The sequence below is a fragment of the Pseudophryne corroboree genome, chromosome 6 (assembly GCF_028390025.1).
Source record: "Pseudophryne corroboree isolate aPseCor3 chromosome 6, aPseCor3.hap2, whole genome shotgun sequence".
Taxonomy (NCBI): domain Eukaryota; kingdom Metazoa; phylum Chordata; class Amphibia; order Anura; family Myobatrachidae; genus Pseudophryne; species Pseudophryne corroboree.
This window is the reverse complement of record NC_086449.1, coordinates 462,735,215-462,753,925: the sequence shown is the minus strand read 5'-3', so window position 1 is coordinate 462,753,925 and position 18,711 is coordinate 462,735,215. Positions and strand designations below refer to the sequence as shown.

Sequence of the window (18,711 nt, the reverse complement as noted above, 5' to 3'; positions counted from 1 at the left end):
CACTGGCTCTACAGTATTCTTAGCAATATATTCAGTATAGTTGAGCCTTATTGAAAATTTCACAGACTGTTTTGCATTAGATATTTTACTAAAGTTACCGGTAACTTTAGTAAAATATCTAATGCAAAACAGTCTGTGAAATTTTCAATAAGGCTCAACTATACTGAATATATTGCTAAGAATACTGTAGAGCCAGTGGAATTGGTGACCCGTGTGTGATCTAAAGGGTTAAATTGTGATTGGATACCATATTTGAAATCACAGTATTATGAATACGTTCTATGTGCAACAATGTAGTGATGTGGTTTTTCAGTCTCAGTCATATATAATGTATGTTTGGGAATATTGTTGAGCCAGTGGAATTGATGGCTCTTATGCAAGAGTGTGTCTGAAACAGGACAATTGGTCCTAGTGATACAATAATTACATGTTGAGAGTGTACATTAGTACTAACGCAATGATTTCACATGCCGAGATTGTACATCAGTATTAACGCAATGTTTCATTAAAAAATTATTTATTCATTTTTGGATATGACATTGGGAGAAATAGAATGTGTGTGAATATTCTCCTCTTTATCTTAGATTGGTAAGAAATAAAAGTTAAGTTTTAATATCAAATCACTAATTCTCTACAATTCATATTATTTACTATTTCAAAAGAGTGCTCCAAAAAAGGAATTTTCTTTGAGGCTAGTCCTCACAACACTTTGGAGCATTGTAAATTGCTCTTAGCTCCAGTATATTTATGCGGAGAGAAGTCCCCAGACTTGATCACACTCCCTGGAAATTTTTTCCCTGTGTGACTGCTCCCCAGCCTTTCAAGCTGGAATCCGTGGTCACCAGGACCCAGTCCTGAATGCATAACTGTGGCACTTTAGTAGATGAGTACTCTGCAGCCACCACAGAAGAGACACCCTTGTCCTTGGAGACAGGGTTATCCGCTGATGCATCTGAAGATGCGATCCGGACCATTTGTCCAGCAGATTCCACTGAAAGGTTCTTGCGTGAAATCTGCCGAATGGAATCGCTTCGTAAGAAGCCACCATTTTTCCCAGGACCCTTGTGCAATGATGCACTGACACTTTTTTCCTGGTTTTTGGAGGTTCCTGGCTAGCTCGGATAACTCCCTGGCTTTCTCCTCCGGGAGAAACACCTTTTTCTGGACTGTGTCCAGAATCATCCCTAGGGACAGCAGACGTGTCGTCGGAGACAGCTGCGATTTTGGAATATTTAGAATCCACCCGTGCTGTCGTAGAACTACTTGAGATAGTGCTACTCAGATCTCCAACTGTTCTCTGGACCTTGCCCTTATCAGGAGATCGTCCAAGTAAGGGATAATTAAGACGCCTTTTCTTTGAAGAAGAATCATCATTTCGGCCATTACCTTGGTAAAGACCCGGGGTGCCGTGGACAATCCAAACGGCAGCGTCTGAAACTGATAGTGACAGTTTTGTACCACGAACCTGAGGTACCCTTTGTGAGAAGGGCAAATTTGGACATGGAGGTAAGCATCCTTGATGTCCAGGGACACCATATAGTCCCCTTCTTCCTGGTTCGCTATCACTGCTCTGAGTGACTCCATTTAGAATAGGTCTCACCGAGCCGTCTGGCTTCAGTACCACAATATAGTGTGGAATAATACCCCTTTACTTGTTGTAGGAGGGGTACTTTGATTATCACCTGCTGGGAATACAGCTTGTGAATTGTTTCCAATACTGCCTCCCTGTCGGAGGTAGACGTTGGTAAAGCAAACTTCAGGAACCTGCGAGGGGGAGACGTCTCGAATTTCCAATCTGTACCCCTGGGATACTACTTGTAGGATCCAGGGGTCCACTTGCGAGTGAGCCCACTGCGTGCTGAAACTCTTGAGACGACCCCCCACCGCACCTGTTTGTACGGCCCCAGCGTCATGCTGAGGACTTGGCAGAAGCGGTGGAAGGGTTCTGTTCCTGGGAATGGGCTGCCTGCTGCAGTCTTCTTCCCTTACCTCTATCCCTGGGCAGATATTATGGGGACGAAAGGACTGAGGCTGAAAAGACTATGTCTTTTTCTGCTGAGATGTGACTTGGGGTAAAAAAGGTGGATTTTCTAGCTGTTGCCGTGGCCACCAGGTCCGATGGACCGACCCCAAATAACTCCTCCCCTTTATACGGCAATACTTCCATGTGCCGTTTGGAATCTGCATCGCCCGACCACTGTCGTGTCCATAAACATCGTCTGGCAGATATGGACATCGCACTTACTCTTGATGCCAGAGTTTCGCATATATAGAAATGCATCTTTTAAATGCTCTATAGTCAATAAAATACTGTCCCTGTCAAGGGTATCAATATTTCCAGTCAGGGAATCCGACCAAGCCACCCCAGCGCTGCCCATCCAGGCTGAGGCGATCGCTGGTCGCAGTATAACACCAGTATGTGTGTATATACTTTTTAGGATATTTTCCAACCTCGTAACAGTTGGCTCCTTGAGGGCGTCCGTATCTGGAGACGGTAACGCCACTTGTTTTTATAAGCGTGTGAGCGCCTTATCTACCCTAAGGTGTGTTTCCCAACGCGCCATAACTTCTGGCGGGAAAGGGTATACCGCCAATAATTTTCTATCGGGGGAAACCCACGTATCATCACACACTTCATTTAATTTATCTGATTCAGGAAAAACCACATGTAGTTTTTTCACACTCCACATAATACCCTTTTTTGTGGTACTTGTAGTATCAGAAATATGTAACATCTCCTTCATTGCCCTTAACAAGTAACGTGTGGCCCTAAAGGAAAATACGTTTGTTTCTGCACCGTCGACACTGGAGTCAGTGTCCGTGTCTGTGTCGACCGACTGAGGTAAAAGGACGTTTTAACGCCCCTGACGGTGTTTGAGACGCCTGGACAGGTACTAATTGGTTTGCCGGCCGTCTCATGTCGTCAACCGACCTTGCAGCGTGTTGACATTATCACGTAATTCCTTAAATAAGCCATCCATTCCGGTGTCGACTCCCTAGAGAGTGACATCACCATTACAGGCAATTGCTCCGCCTCCTCAGCAACATCGTCCTCATACATGTCGACACACAAGTACCGACACACAGCACACACACAGGGAATGCTCTGATAGAGGACAGGACCCCACTAGCCCTTTGGGGAGACAGAGGGAGAGTTTGCCAGCACACACCAAAAACGCTATATTATACAGGGACAACCTTTATATAAGTGTTTTTCCCTTATAGCATTTTAATATATATATATATACATATCGCCAAATAAGTGCCCCCCCTCTCTGTTTTAACCCTGTTTCTGTAGTGCAGTGCAGGGGAGAGCCTGGGAGCCTTCCCACCAGCCTTTCTGTGAGGGAAAATGGCGCTGTGTGCTGAGGAGAATAGGCCCCGCCCCCTTTTCGGCGGGCTTCTTCTCCCGTTTTTCTGAGACCTGGCAGGGGTTAAATACATCCATATAGCCTCCAGGGGCTATATGTGATGTATTTTTAGCCAGAATAAGGTATTATACATTGCTGCCCAGGGCGCCCCCAGCAACGCCCTGCACCCTCCGTGACCGTTGGTGTGAAGTGTGTGACAACAATGGCGCACAGCTGCAGTGCTGTGCGCTACCTTCATGAAGACTGAAAAGCCTTCTGCCGCCGGTTTCTGGACCTTCAATCTTCAGCATCTGCAAGGGGGGTCGGCGGCGCGGCTCCGGGACGAACCCCAGGGTGAGACCTGTGTTCCGACTCCCTCTGGAGCTAATGGTGTCCAGTAGCCTAAGAAGCCAATCCATCCTGCACGCAGGTGAGTTCACTTCTTCTCCCCTAAGTCCCTCGTAGCAGTGAGCCTGTTGCCAGCAGGACTCACTGAAAATAATAAACCTAAAAACTTTTTCTAAGCAGCTCTTTAGGAGAGCCACCTAGATTGCACCCTGCTCGGACGGGCACAAAAACCTAACTGAGGCTTGGAGGAGGGTCATAGGGGGAGGAGCCAGTGCACACCACCTGATCCTAAAGCTTTACTTTTGTGCCCTGTCTCCTGCGGAGCCGCTAATCCCCATGGTCCTGACGGAGTCCCCAGCATCCACTTAGGACGTCAGAGAAAGTAGTAAAATTAAGGAAACACGCCATGCATTTTACATCACATGGCGCAAAAGGGATGTGTATGAGAAGACATCTGTACAAAGTCACCAAGGAATTTGACACCAGATCAAGTAAACATGTCATGATGTACTTCTGTAATAAACTTTTCCAATGATTTTAACAAAAGATTCAGTTAACTCAACATTTCAGTCATTTCTCTAACGTCCTAGAGGATGCTGGGACTCCGTAAGGACCATGGGGAATAGACGGGCTCCGCAGGAGACATGGGCACTTTAAGAAAGACTTTGACTCTGGGTGTGCACTGGCTCCTCCCTCTATGCCCCTCCTCCAGACCTCAGTTTTGAGACTGTGCCCAGAGGAGATGGGTGCACTTCAGGGAGCTCTCCTGAGCTCCCTGACAGAAAGTATATTTGTTAGGTTTTTTATTTTCAGGGAGCACTGCTGGCAACAGACTCCCTGCATCGAGGGACTGAGGAGAGAAACAACCCTACTTCTCCGAGTTTCAAGGTCTTGTTTCTAAGGCTACTGGACACCATTAGCTCCAAAGGGAGTCGGAACACAGGTTCGCCCTGGACGAGCCAGAAGAAAGAAGCCGGGTGAGTATGAGAAGAAAGAAGGCTTCAAAAGGCGGCAGAAGACTTCATTGATCTTCACTGAGGTAACGCACAGCACTGCAGCTGTGCGCCATTGCTTCCATACACCTCACAAACGGCAGTCACTATAAGGGTGCAGGGCGCAGGGGGGGGGGGGGGGGGGCGTCCTGGGCAGCAATATAAACCTCTTATTTGGCAGAAGAGAGCATATATACAGCTGGACACTGTATATATGCATGAGCCCCCGCCAATTTTACACTTTTAGCGGGACTGAAGCCCACCGCCGAGGGGGCGGGGCTTCTCCCTCAGCACTCACCAGCGCCAAGTTTTTCTCCACAGCACCGCTGAGAGGAAGCTCCCCGGACTCTCCCCTGCTTATACCACGGTAGAAGAGAGGGTTTTAAAGAAGAGGGGGGGCACATAATTCGGCGCAGATAATAATAACAGCGCTACGGGGTAAACATAAAATTGCTGTGTTTTTCCTGGGTCATATTGCGCTGGGGTGTGTGCTGGCATACTCTCTCTCTGTCTCTCCAAAGGGCCTTGTGGGGGAACTGTCTTCAGAAGAGCATTCCCTGAGTGTGTGGTGTGTCGGTATGTGTGTGTCGACATGTCTGAGGTAAAAGGCTCTCCTAAGGAGGAGATGGAGCAAATGTGTGTGTGTGTGGTGTCTCCATCGACAACGCCGACGCCTGATTGGATATGTGAAATTAAGTGCTAAGATGAATTTATTACACAAAAGATTAGAGAGTCTCAACGCTCACTATCCAAAATAATAGACACTGATATCGACACGGAGTCTGACTCCAGTGTCGACTACGATAATGCAAAGTACAGCCAAAACTGGCAGAAAAGTATTCAATATATGATTATTGTAATAAAAGATGTTTGGCATATCACTGATGACTCATCTGTCCCTGACACGAGGGTACACATGTTTAAGGGGAAGAAAGCGGAGGTAAATTTCCCTCCTCTCATGAAGAAAAAGAGTGGGAATCTCCAGACAAGAAGCTGCAGCTTCCCAAAAAGAATTCTCAGGGAGTATCCTTTCCCTAATGGGGCCAGGATACGATGGGAATCTTCCCCTAGGGTGTACAAGGCATTGACACGTTTACCCAAAAAGGTAGCGCTGACTTTACAGCTATCCTCAGGGATCCTGCAGATAGCATGCAGTAAAAGTACTTTGAAGTCCATTTACACACATTCTGGTACACTACTCAGACCGGCGATTGTGTCGGCATGGGTTCATAGCGCTGTAGCAGAGTAGACAGATACCTTATCAGCGGAGATTGAAACCCTAGATAAGGATACCATGTTATTGTCCCTAGTGTGTATATATATATATATATATATATATATAAGACATGCCCAAAGAGACGTTAGTCTATCGGGTTCTAGAGTCAACGCTATGTCGATTTCTGCTAGACGTGTCCCGTGGAACATGCAATGGACAGGTGATGCCGACTAAAAGAGGCATATGGAGGGAGAGGGCCTCTCGGATCTCGTCTCCACGGCTACGGCAGGTAAATCAAATTTTTTGCCATATATTCCCTCACAATCTAAGAAAGCGCCTCATTATCAAATGCAGTCCTTTCGTTCCAATAAAAGCAAGAGAGCACGTGGATCGTCCTTTCTTGCCAGAGGTAAGGGCAGAGGGAAAAAGCTGCACAACACAGCTAGTTCCCAGGAACAGAAGTCCTCCCCGACCTCTGCTAAATCCACCGCATGACGCTGGGGGCCCCTGAGGGAGTCAGCTCCTGTGGGGGCACGTCTTCGACTGTTCAGCCACGTCTGGGTCCACTCACAGGTGGATCCATGGGCAATAGAAATTGTTTCCCAGGGTTACAAGCTGGAATTCGAAGAAGTGCCTCCTCGCCGGTTTTTCAAATTGGCCCTACCGAAACAACCCCAGGAAAGGGAGATAGTGTTACATGCGATTCACAAATTGTGTCTGCAACAAGTGGTGGTCAAGGTTCCCCTGCTTCAAAGAGGGCAGGGGTTCTACTCAACTCTGTTTGTGGTTCCGAAACCAGACGGTTCGGTCAGACCCATTTTAAATTTTAAATCCCTGAACCTTTACTTTAAACGGTTCAAGTTCAAGATGGAATCACTCAGGGCGGTCATCGCCAGCCTAGAAGGGGGAGATTTTTTGGTATCTCTGGACATAAAGGATGCATACCTGCATGTCCCCATATATCCTCCTCATCAGGCGTACCTGAGATTTGCGGTACAGGATTGTCATTACCAATTTCAGACTTTGCCGTTTGGGCTTTCCACGGCCCCGAGAATTTTCACCAAGGTAATGGCGGAAATGATGGTGCTCCTGCGCAAGCAGGGTGTAACAATTATCCAGTACTTGGACGATCTCCTCATAAAAGCGAGATCACGGGAAAAGTTGCTGAGCAGCGTATCACTTTCACTGAATGTGTTACTGCGACACGGCTGGATTCTCAATATTCCAAAGTCGCAGCTGAATCCTACAACTCGTCTGCCCTTCTTGGGCATGATTCTGGACACAGACCAGAAAAGGGTTTTTCTTCCGAAGGAAAAAGCGCAGGAACTCATGACTCTAGTCATGAACTTGTTGAAACCAAAACAAGTGTCAGTACATCATTGCACTCAAGTTCTGGGAAAGATGGTGGCAACATACGAAGCCATTCCATACGGCAGATTCCATGCAAGGGCCTTCCAATGGGACCTATTGGACAAATGGTCCGGGTCGTATCTGCAATTGCATCAGCGGATCACCCTGTCCCCCAGGGCCAGAGTATCTCTCCTGTGGTGGCTAAACAGTGCTCACCTTCTAGAGCAGGGGTGTCAAACTCGTGGCCCTCCAGCTGTTTTGGAACTACACATTCCAGCATGCCCTGCCACAGTTGCAGCCGTCCCTAATACAAAATAGATGGCAAGGCATGCTGGGATGTGTAGTTTCACAACAGCTGGAGGGCCGCGAGTTTGACACCCCTGTTCTAGAGGGCCGCAGGTTCGGTATTCAGGACTGGATCCTGGTGACCACGGACGCGAGCCTCCGAGGTTGGGGAGCGGTCACACAGGGAAGAAATTTCCAAGGACTTTGGTCAAGTCAAGAGACTTGTCTTCACATCAACATCCTGGAACTAAGGGCCATATACAACGCCCTACGTCAAGCGGAGATCTTACTTCGCAATCGACCAGTTCTGATCCAGTCAGACAACATCACCGCAGTAGCTCATGTAAACCGCCAAGGCGGCACAAGGAGCAGAGTGGCAATGGCGAAAGCCACCAGAGTTCTTCGCTGGGCGGAAAATCATGTAAGCGCTCTGTCAGCAGTGTTCATTCCGGGAGTGGACAACTGGCAAGCAGACTTCCTCAGCAGACACGATCTGCATCAGGGAGAGTGGGGACTTCATCAGGAAGTCTTCGCGCAGATTGCAAGTCGGTGGGGACTACCCCAAATAGACATGATGGCATCCCGTCTCAACAAAAAGCTACAAAGGTAATGCGCCAGGTCAAGAGACCCTCAGGCGGTAGCTGTGGACGCCCTAGTGACACCGTGGGTGTTCCAGTCGGTATATGTGTTTCCTTCTCTTCCTCTCATACCCAAGGTGTTGAGGATAATAAGAAAAAGAGGAGTGAGAACAATTCTCATTGTTCCAGAGTGGCCACGAAGGACCTGGTATCCGGATCTGCAAGAAATGCTCACAGAAGATCCGTGGCCTCTTCCTCTAAGGCAGGACCTGTTACAACAAGGTGCCTGTCTGTTCCAAGACTTACCGCGGCTGCGTTTGACGGCATGGCGGTCGAACGTCTAAACATTATCACCGAATATGGCGAAAATATGTTTCTTGGTGTGAGGCCAGGATTGCTCCTATGGAAGAATTCCACCTGGGCCGTTTTCTTCACTTCCTACAAACTGGAGTGAATATGGGCCTAAAATTAGGCTCCATTAAAAGTTCAGATTTCGGCCTTATCCATTTCTTTCAAAAGGAATTGGCCTCATTACCTGAAGTACAGACTTTTGTGAAGGGAGTACTGCATATTCAGCCTCCTTTTGTACCTCCGGTGGCGCCTTGGGACCTTAACGTGGTGTTAAGTGGTTCAAACCAATGTGACTTAAGGAAACTTAAGACAGTGGAGTTGAAATATCTCACCTGGAGGGTGGTCATGTTGTTAGCCTTGGCTTCGGCTAGGCGAGTTTCGGAATTGGCGGCTTTATCACATAAAAGCCCCTATCTGGTTTTCCATATGAATAGAGCGGAATTGCGGACCCGTCCTCAATTCCTGCCTAAGGTGGTCTCATCCTTTCATATGAACCAACCTATTGTCGTGCCTGTGGCTACACGTGACTTGGAGGATTCCGAGTCCCTTGATGTGGTCAGGGCTTTGAAAATTTACGTGGCCAGAACGGCTAGGATCAGAAAAACAGAAGCACTGTTTGTCCTGTATGCAGCCAACAAAGTTGGCGGCCCTGCTTCAAAGCAGACTATTGCTCGCTGGATCTGTAACACGATTCAGCAGGCACATTCTACGGCAGGAATGCCGTTACCAAAATCGGTTAAGGCCCATTCCACTAGGAAGGTGGGCTCTTCTTGGGCGGCTGCCCGAGGGGTCTCGGCACTACAGCTGTGCCGAGCTGCTACTTGGTCGGGGTCAAACACCTTTGCAAAATTCTATAAGTTTGATACCCTGACTGAGGAGGACCTCCTGTTTGCTCAATCGTTGCTGCAGAGTCATCCGCACTCTCCCGTCCGTTTGGGAGCTTTGGTATAATCCCCATGGTCCTTACGGAGTCCCAGCATCCTCTAGGACGTTAGAGAAAATAAGATTTTAAACCTACCGGTAAATCTTTTTCTCGTAGTCCGTAGAGGATGCTGGGCGCCCGTCCCAAGTGCGGACTACTTCTGCAAGACTTGTATATAGTTATTGCTTATATAAAGGTTATGTTATAGTTTCATCGGTCTTGGACTGATGCTATGTTGTTTTTCATACTGTTAACTGGGTAGTATATCACAAGTTATACGGTGTGATTGGTGTGGCTGGTATGAATCTTGCCCTTGGATTAACAAAAATCCTTTCCTCGTACTGTCCATCTCCTCTGGGCACAGTTTCTCTAACTGAGGTCTGGAGGAGGGACATAGAGGGAGGAGCCAGTGCACACCCAGAGTCAAAGTGTTTCTTAAAGTGCCCATGTCTCCTGCGGAGCCCGTCTATTCCCCATGGTCCTTACGGAGTCCCAGCATCCTCTACGGCAGGCTTTCCCAACCACGGTCCTCAAGGCACACCAACAGTGCAGGTTTTAGTGATATCCAGGCTGCAGCACAGATGGTTAAATCAAAATAAGTGAGCTACTAATTAAGTCACCTGTGCTGAAGCCTGGATATCACTAAAACATGCACTGTTGGTGTGCCTTGAGGACCGCGGTTGGGAAAGCCTGCTCTACGGACTACGAGAAAAAGATTTACCGGTAGGTTTAAAATCTTATTTTTTCCAATTTGCCCACTGTAAGGTGGAAATTACACATTACAGGCAGGGTAGTATACAAAGTCACATCTTAAAAATGTTAGACAGAGTTGCAGCTTTACTGTCTGATGTATCAAACCGTGCAGTACTCAAGCTCAAGGTTTAAAACATGTCGTAACATTTTTTTATCGTATTTGGAGGAAATATATGCAACATAAGCTCATTAACACTGTTTTCCTTCTATGTACTAAAAATGCAATGGAAAGACATAAAATATAAACACACGTTTGTACCCAAGAAGGCTAAGTATTTGATGATCAGTGTACATATGGGCTCTGCAATTTACATGTAGTGATGCTGACACCCAGAGGTTTTAGTTGCGAACTGCAGTTTAATACTACCAGCAAGACACTTACCTTCTAACAATATTAGTGAGTCTTCTGGACTTTGAAGAACGTCATGTTTTTTAACAAAATGAATAGCTACAGTCCTGTTTCCTTGACATACTGTCTTCCATGTTGCCGACTGATACCAGAAAGTATTTTGGGCGCTTGTGATTGGATCATCATTAAAGGTTTTTTGAAAAATATTGTTTAGCTCCTCTTCATCTGGAACATCGAGCCTAAAGAATGAACAGATACAGTATAGACAGAAAATTTGAATTTTATTGTAACCTAGATAGATAAGCACATAAATAACAAGTTAAGTTGCAATTGCTGTAAAAACTGTCTATAGCCAGAAAAAAACTGTAAAAAGAGCGAAGAACGGTGGAAAATTTAAACTGGAGGGACATGTGTAAATATTATATATATTATAATATACTAAGGAGAGTGCTGGGTTCTCTGTATATGTATTTTGAGCAGGTGGTCACAGCCCACTGCACACCAACCTGGGGGTGGAAAGTGCATGTGTGCACCCCATTCCTGGGAATGGTGAGTGCGGTGGATTCCTGTATGTATAGATTAGGGTTCATTTTTAATTGGCCCTTTTGTGATCATAGTTCTCCCATGAACCACTTTCTAATACCATTTACTTTAAACCTGTGTCAGCTGTTTCATTGGTGTCTCACCTTTAAAAGCCAGTACTCAGTTGGCAGGTGAGCTTTAAACCAGGTAAACACATGAGTTGAGTTGTGGTGGTGACTGTCTTACCTTTAAAAGCCAAAAGTTTGTTGGCAGGTGAGCTTTAAACCAAGTAAGCACATTTTCTCCTAACAGTTGCCTGGTTTCCAAAAAATCTATGTGACAGAGTAGGACTTGCAGTGAAATGGGGTCCCTTGATGTAGGCTGCAAACTTAAATGCATTGTACAATTTCCGAACTAAAACCACATTATTTATCTAGATATGTATTAAAGCTTTGAAGTGGATGAGGTTACCAAGGATAGTAACGGGATCTCTGTATATGTACACACACACACACACACACACACACACACACAATATATATATATATATATATATATATATTACACACACACACAGACAGACACACACACACACACACACACACACACACACACGTACACGTGGAGTATCCCTTAGCCAAAATGCTTGGGACCAGAAATATTTTGGATATTGGATTTTTCCTTATTTTGGAATAATTGCATACCATAATGAGATATCATGGCAATGGGACCTAAGTCTAAGCACAGAATGCATTTATGTTACATATACACCTTATATACACAGCCTGAAGGTCATTTTAGCAAATATTTTTAATAACTTTATGCATTAAACAAAGTGTGTGTACATTCATACAATTCATTTATGTTTCACATACACCTTATATACACACCGCCTGAAGGTCATTTAATGCAATATTTTGAATAACTTTGTTTAATACACAAAGTTTGTGTACATTGAGCCCTCAGAAAAGAAAGGTTTCACCATCTCACTCAAAAAATTCTGTATTTCGGAATATTCCGTATTTCGGAATATTTGGATATGGGATACACACACACACACACACACACACACACACACACACACACGTATATATATAGAAACACGTTTTGTGTTATATAACTTATTTTTAATATGCTTGATCAAAGCAAATGCACTAAAAACAAATACATGAAATTAACCCAATTAAATTTTTTTTCCAGAGGACCCAGCTAGTGCATCGGCCATTCAGAGCACTTGGGTGGATTATAGTGTAGAACTGAAAGTACAGCTGACCTGCCTTATGCTTGAGCCATGTGCTCCAATTTGACATAAAAAAAAAAAAAAGACACACAAAAAGACCCAATGAGGGTAATTTAATAGGGTGTCAGAATCAGAAAGTGAGAGATTTTGTGGGAATTTGCTTGCTTTTTGTAAAGTGCCAATCATTTACATGGCAAAATCAACCTGGTTTTACCATGTAAATGATTGCCATTTTAAATAAACAAGCAAACTCTCACAAAGTCTCTCACTTTCTGATTCTCACACCTATCACACATTCCCCCCTTTTAAATTCAAATACTTTAAGAAACATAGAATTTGATGGCAGATAAGAACCACCTGACCATCTACACGCACACACTTACACAATAGGGTTAATTTTTGTTGGGAACCAATTAACCTACAGATGTGTCTGCTTGTAGTGTTGCTGCGATGCGTACATGTGGCTCGCGGCATAGCAGGAGCACGTGTACACATGCACCCGCTATCCATTCACTCCCAATGGGAGATCCATGGAAGCGACTGATCACTGCCTCTAGCGTCATTGTGCTACCATGATGCATACGCATCACGGCAGCAAACACAGCAAGAATGTAAGTGGACACATCTGTTCGAGTATATTTGTGGATTGTGCGAGGTATCCCGCGCGGGTGGTATTCATGTGACCGCCGGTCAGCTGACCGACAGTCACATGACCTCCTCCACCATCCCGACGGCTCGCTATCCCGACGGTCGGCATGCCGACCAACAGGGACTATTTCCACTCGTGGGTGTCCACGACACCCACAGAGTGGGAATAGAACCCGTGGCGACCGCAGCTAGCCCGCAAGGGGCTTGCTGCACTCGCCCCTCCCCGCCGGGATCCCGGCATCGGTAAGCTGACCGGCGGTCTCCTGACCGCCGGTCAGCCGTACTACACCCATCCTGCGCAAGTACGGGAAGAATACAAAAACCGCAAACAAGGCCACCATGGGAATTTAATCCATGACTCCAGTGCTGTGAGGCAGTAATACTAACCATTACATCATTCTGTGTTCAGCAAAAAAGAATGTTCACTTAGTTTATTGGATTACAAAGCAGAATTCTAAAATAAACTTGCCAAAGCGTGGCTTATGCTTGTCATGTATGAATGACGGTCTGGTCCTATTTACAGTTTTAAATACCTCAATTATAATGCTCCGTTGGTAAGTAAACCTTTCAGTGTATTTGTCAACTAGCCGATGCACATCATCATCCACGGTCTTATATGGCTTGTTTACCTCTTGCTTAAAGCATTTGTTTTAGTGTATGAGTGTGACTGATATGCAGAAAACGACATAAGTTTGAAACATAAAAAAGTCTATATATTTCAAGGTAATGAATCAGGAAACATGGCAATGGCACTTTAGCATTTTCAAATACACGGTCAGGAAATCGCATCAGTGATAAATTATCTTGGTCTATGGGCTTATATGAAAATCGGTCATGCACCATTGTTTCCGCATTAAAAATATTGACATTTTTTCTTATACCTGTACTCCTATATACAGTCCGATATGTTAATCATTAAAGCATTTTTTAAATTGCGCATTTGTACTTGATGTGTACTTTGAGGGAAACTTAATTGCTTTTTAGATCAGCTCTCCATATATATGTTCCTCTGCATGCTTAGGGCCTGCAAAATTATCCATTCAGCAAACAAAGTGCATTGTAAATAATATAAAAAAATTATAAAAATCCTGTGAGCACAAAATGTACATTTCACAGAGGACAATGTTGTTTATCTATTCGCGTAGTACTTACTGCAAATCCTGCTCCCAAATACTAACCTTTCTACTAATAGAATACAACTATAGATATTGAAATACTGTATATGGTCTCAGGATACCACATACTTATATATTTTGTTTTTATTGAAGCGCAGCTTTAGGCGGTTTATTATTACACATCTAATAGCATATAGACATAGGGTACAATTCATCCTTGTAAGTAAAACAAAAATAGCACGTAAACTTTGTGTCTGGAACAAACCATGGGGTAAATTTACTAAGGTGGGAGATTTTTAGATTTATCTAGCTGCTTCTAGCAAATAATAGATATAATCTGATTGGTTGCTATGGGCAACGTCACCAGTTCTAAAAATCTCCCACCTTAGTAAATTTACCCCCATGTTGCCATGCATGGGGAGCATATACATTTATATTTTTTCTGTGCATAGTAAATACTGGCTGCTCTGGCATGTAGCCCACAAACTGCTTTATTTTTACACTGCAATTTAGATTTCAGTTTGAACACACCCCACCCTAATCTAAATCTATCTGCATGTTATATCTGTGTCATGTGGCGGGCACTTAACGCCACGGGTCCCAGGATTCGTCCTCTGCCGGGGCGGCTGATTGCAGTGCTGTGTGGCTACGTGGGGACGCGGCATGGTGAGCAGCGGAAGTGACGGCTTCCGGGAGTCAGGAGGGAGGACCTAGTGGCCTGCAGCATCCCTGTGTGTCTGCAGCATAGGGGGCGGTCATGTTGAAGACCAAGTGCAGCACCAATGAGAGTCATGGGTGAGTGTCAGCCAATCTTGTTTCCCTGCTGCCTATAAGTAGGCTGGGATTTTTACATTCTGTGCCAGTGCATTGTTGTTGTTACTCTGTACCCTAGATCTGTGCTCCCGCAATTCGCTCTGGTGTCTCCAGGTATTCTGGTCCCATCTCTGTTCTCCGAGTTGTCAGTCGGCTCTCGCTGCATAGTACCCGTCAGCTTCCCAGAGCGTGATCCAGGTTAACCACTCTCCCGCTGGTACCTTCGGATTTCCCGGAGACCCGTGGTGGTTCGCCAGCCTTTGCCTGTATCCTTCATTCACGTCTTCACATCATCCAGTGGACATTCTTCACAGTTCTTCATTCACTTCGCATCATCCAGTGGACATTCTTAAGTCACATCTTCGCGTCATCCAGTAAACAAGTCTTCACAGTTCTTCATTTACAACATACCATCCAGAGAACATTCTTCACAGTTCTTCATTCACGTCTTTGCACCATCCAGTAAATTCACAGTTTTTCAGTCACGTCTTCGTATCATTCAGTGGACATTCCTTACCGTTCTTCTGTCACGTTTTCATACCATCCAGTAACCAACTCTTCACAGTTACTCAGCCATGCCTCCACGTCTTCCAACAAACTCCTCCTTCTACTGTTCTTCTACCCTAAACTCGTTAGTCTATGACTTCTTTCAGCCACATTAAGCTCTGTTGCAGTCAATAAAATATATGAAAAAGGAATTATTTCCGTCCTCCTTGTTTCCTGCATTCAGGAGCACCTAATCCTTCGGTTGGTCTGAGTCCAACAGATTCACAAAATCAGCCTGTCCAGACAATCTGCCCCCCCTGCAGTGCAGCATGGTTTTGCTCAGTTGCTTGCTTTTTTTTGCTTTACTTACAAATATGAATCAGGCCCATACTGCATAATGGGGGTTATTCAGAAAGCAAATAAAAAAAGGCAACCTTGTTGTATTGCAGGTGGGGCAGATGTAACATGTGCAGAGATATTCAGATTTGGGTGGCGTGTGTCCAAACTGAAATCTAATGACAGTGTGAAAAATAAATTAACATTTGCGTGCTACATGCAAAAGCAGGCAATATTTACCCTGCACAGAAAAATATAAATGTATTTCCTCCCTTTGCACTGCAAAATGGTTTGTTCCAGATACAAAGTTACGTGCTTTTTCTGCCTTGCTTCCAAATCTGAATAAGGCCCAATATGATTAGAACTAAACAATAACAAATAATAAAAATACAGAACTGCATATTAACAGAATAGGACAGCAGAAATAGTGGATCAAGTAACTGAGAAAACCCTTGTGAATTAATATTATCCAAATTTACAATTTTATTGAGCATATAAAATTTCAGTTTTGGGACTTTATCAATTTATTAACCTACAATATTGCAATTTGCAGCAGTATTCTACTTATAGTAATTTAATAATAAAATATCCATTTTAAAAGGTTTTGCCATGTATGTAGTGTAACAGAGCCTAATGTGACTAGCATAGTTCAGTGACGTGCAGTGAGGTGACGCAGAGCCTTTCCTGTCAGACTCCAGTATATGCCAGAGTTTTGGCTATATAAGGTACAGTACTGTAGATGAAAAATACAAAGAATATATTCTAAATATTTTAGTTGTATTAGTCTAATAATTTTTATAGTCAAAGCTCTGGAGTAAAAAGTCTCGGCAGGTGAGGCAATGCCTATCCTGCCTACCTGTTCCACACATCTCTGATCAAAGCTCACCAAATTTCCAGCAGTATATGCTGCTGCACCTGTGTGTAACGCCCATATGTACCCTTGTGCTCACATATTGTGTGTAAATCTGGCTCTGGTACTAGCCAGTGCCTCCTCAGCCATTTATCTCACCACATGTCACTGATATAGTGGATACACAAGTATAGGACACAGTATAGAGAGGTTGGTTATGGGTGACCGGCGCTTGCGATTCCGCCGGTCACCACACGGCCCTGGGATCTCAGTGCTTACAATGCCAGCTATTCCCATTCTATGTTAGTCGGCATGCCAAGTGTCGGGATTTTGAGGGATCGGGATGCCGGCGTTGGTATTGTGACTGGCAGTCTCCTGACTGCCGGTAACATAACTACATCCCATATAGAGCACAGGAAACAATGAGATTTGCACACAGGTTATGTGAAATTGGGCAACATCAAAAGGTGCTTTATTTAAGGTCTAGTGACGCCGTCTTACGTGGCGACTATTGAGAATCTGTATTATTATGGGAGTTACCTGATACTTTATCACAGCTATAAGTCTTTATAATATCATACACCATAGAGCCACAAACATATGAGCTGTGCCATTTTATTATATCACCAATTACTTTTAAGGAGGCTCAAATTTACCACCAGGGAACCTAAAACTGAAATTGTTGATCTCAAGAGGGAAACTAAATGATTTACACACACAACATAGTGCAGATTTCAGTACCTGATCAACTGCCTCAGTCATACTGTAGATCAAAACCATTTATTTGACATCTACTGGCATAATAAACTTCATCATTTTAGCTTACAATATCAATTGCTTCGTAGATGCAATATATGCTGTGATTCAGAGAAGTTCAGAGAAAATAACACAAAGAAAATGCATCGCTAGCTGAGAAGACAGAATACAAGGGGAGAGGGAGATGGATACAAAATTGTACAGGAAACCGGTCTTTTCAGCTGAATGATACAGTGAAATTTGCATTTCAATCTGTTTTATTTTTTACATAGTTCACAATACAGAAAAGTACTTACAATGAATTGCATTTAGCGCAATGAAGCTTAACAGACTGATAGAGGTGATGGGGTTGAAAACTTTTCAATCTTGCTCTGATTCGAAATTTCTGTGGGGCCTTGCTTTTAATCACAGTAGTAAGAGGAGTTGCCTGCCACTGTTGGTGAGCTGGGAGGACTACAAAAAGACAAAAAGCTATTTAAAGAAAATCGATAAAAAAATATATATAAATATTCAAAGGAATAACCAGACTCTTACATAAACCTTTACTGTCTTGAAATATTCCATTTTATTAAAACTGTAACACCAGGGGGTATCCAATTACCTGAGAAGACACACTAGGCGCAAAAAAATTAGTTTTATGGTAATAATAATTAATTATTAATTAATAATTAATAGTAAGAACTTACCATTGTTAAAACTCTTTCTGCGAAGTACACTGGGCTCCACAAGGATGGACAATGGGGTGTAGAGTAGGATCTTGATCCGAGGCACCAACAGGCTTAAAGCTTTGACTGTTCCCAGAATGCACAGCACCGCCTCCTCTATAACCCCGCCTCCCTGCACAGGAGCTCAGTTTTTAGTTAACCAGTCCAATGCAGTAGCAGGAAGAGAGACGACAACGGTTAGTAGCCACATACACCACACGCTCACGACAGGAGAAGTGTCAGCGGCTAATGCCATACCAACCAGAAGAAGCTAAGTGCATCAGGGTGGGCGCCTTGTGGAGCCCAGTGTACCGCGCAGAAATAGTTTTAACAACGGTAAGTTCTTACCATAAAACTCGTTTTCTGCTGCGGGGTACACTGGGCTCCACAAGGATGGACAATGGGGATGTCCTAAAGCAGTTCCTTTTGGGAGCGGACGCACTGTAGCGGGCACAAGTAGCCACATACACCACACGCTCACGACAGGAGAAGTGTCAGCGGCTAATGCCATACCAACCAGAAGAAGCTAAGTGCATCAGGGTGGGCGCCTTGTGGAGCCCAGTGTACCGCGCAGAAATAGTTTTAACAACGGTAAGTTCTTACCATAAAACTCGTTTTCTGCTGCGGGGTACACTGGGCTCCACAAGGATGGACAATGGGGATGTCCTAAAGCAGTTATTTTTGGGAGCGGACGCACTGTAGCGGGCACAAGAACCCGGCGTCCAAAGGAAGCATCCTGGGAAGCAG

The 18,711-nt window shown here is 44.5% G+C and overlaps 1 protein-coding gene across 2 annotated transcripts in view; it reads right to left on the bottom strand.

Annotated features, from left to right (window-relative positions):
- Nucleotides 1–18,711, bottom strand: part of POT1 (protection of telomeres 1) — a 318,561-nt gene that overhangs the window by 96,053 nt on the left and 203,797 nt on the right. For both annotated transcript variants that reach the window (XM_063927165.1, XM_063927166.1), the window contains exons 9-10: nucleotides 17,557–17,713; nucleotides 10,528–10,733 (exon numbers count right to left, since the gene is read on the bottom strand). In XM_063927165.1, coding sequence (XP_063783235.1) covers nucleotides 10,528–10,733; nucleotides 17,557–17,713 — 363 coding nt within the window. The remainder of the gene's footprint in view (nucleotides 1–10,527; nucleotides 10,734–17,556; nucleotides 17,714–18,711) is intronic.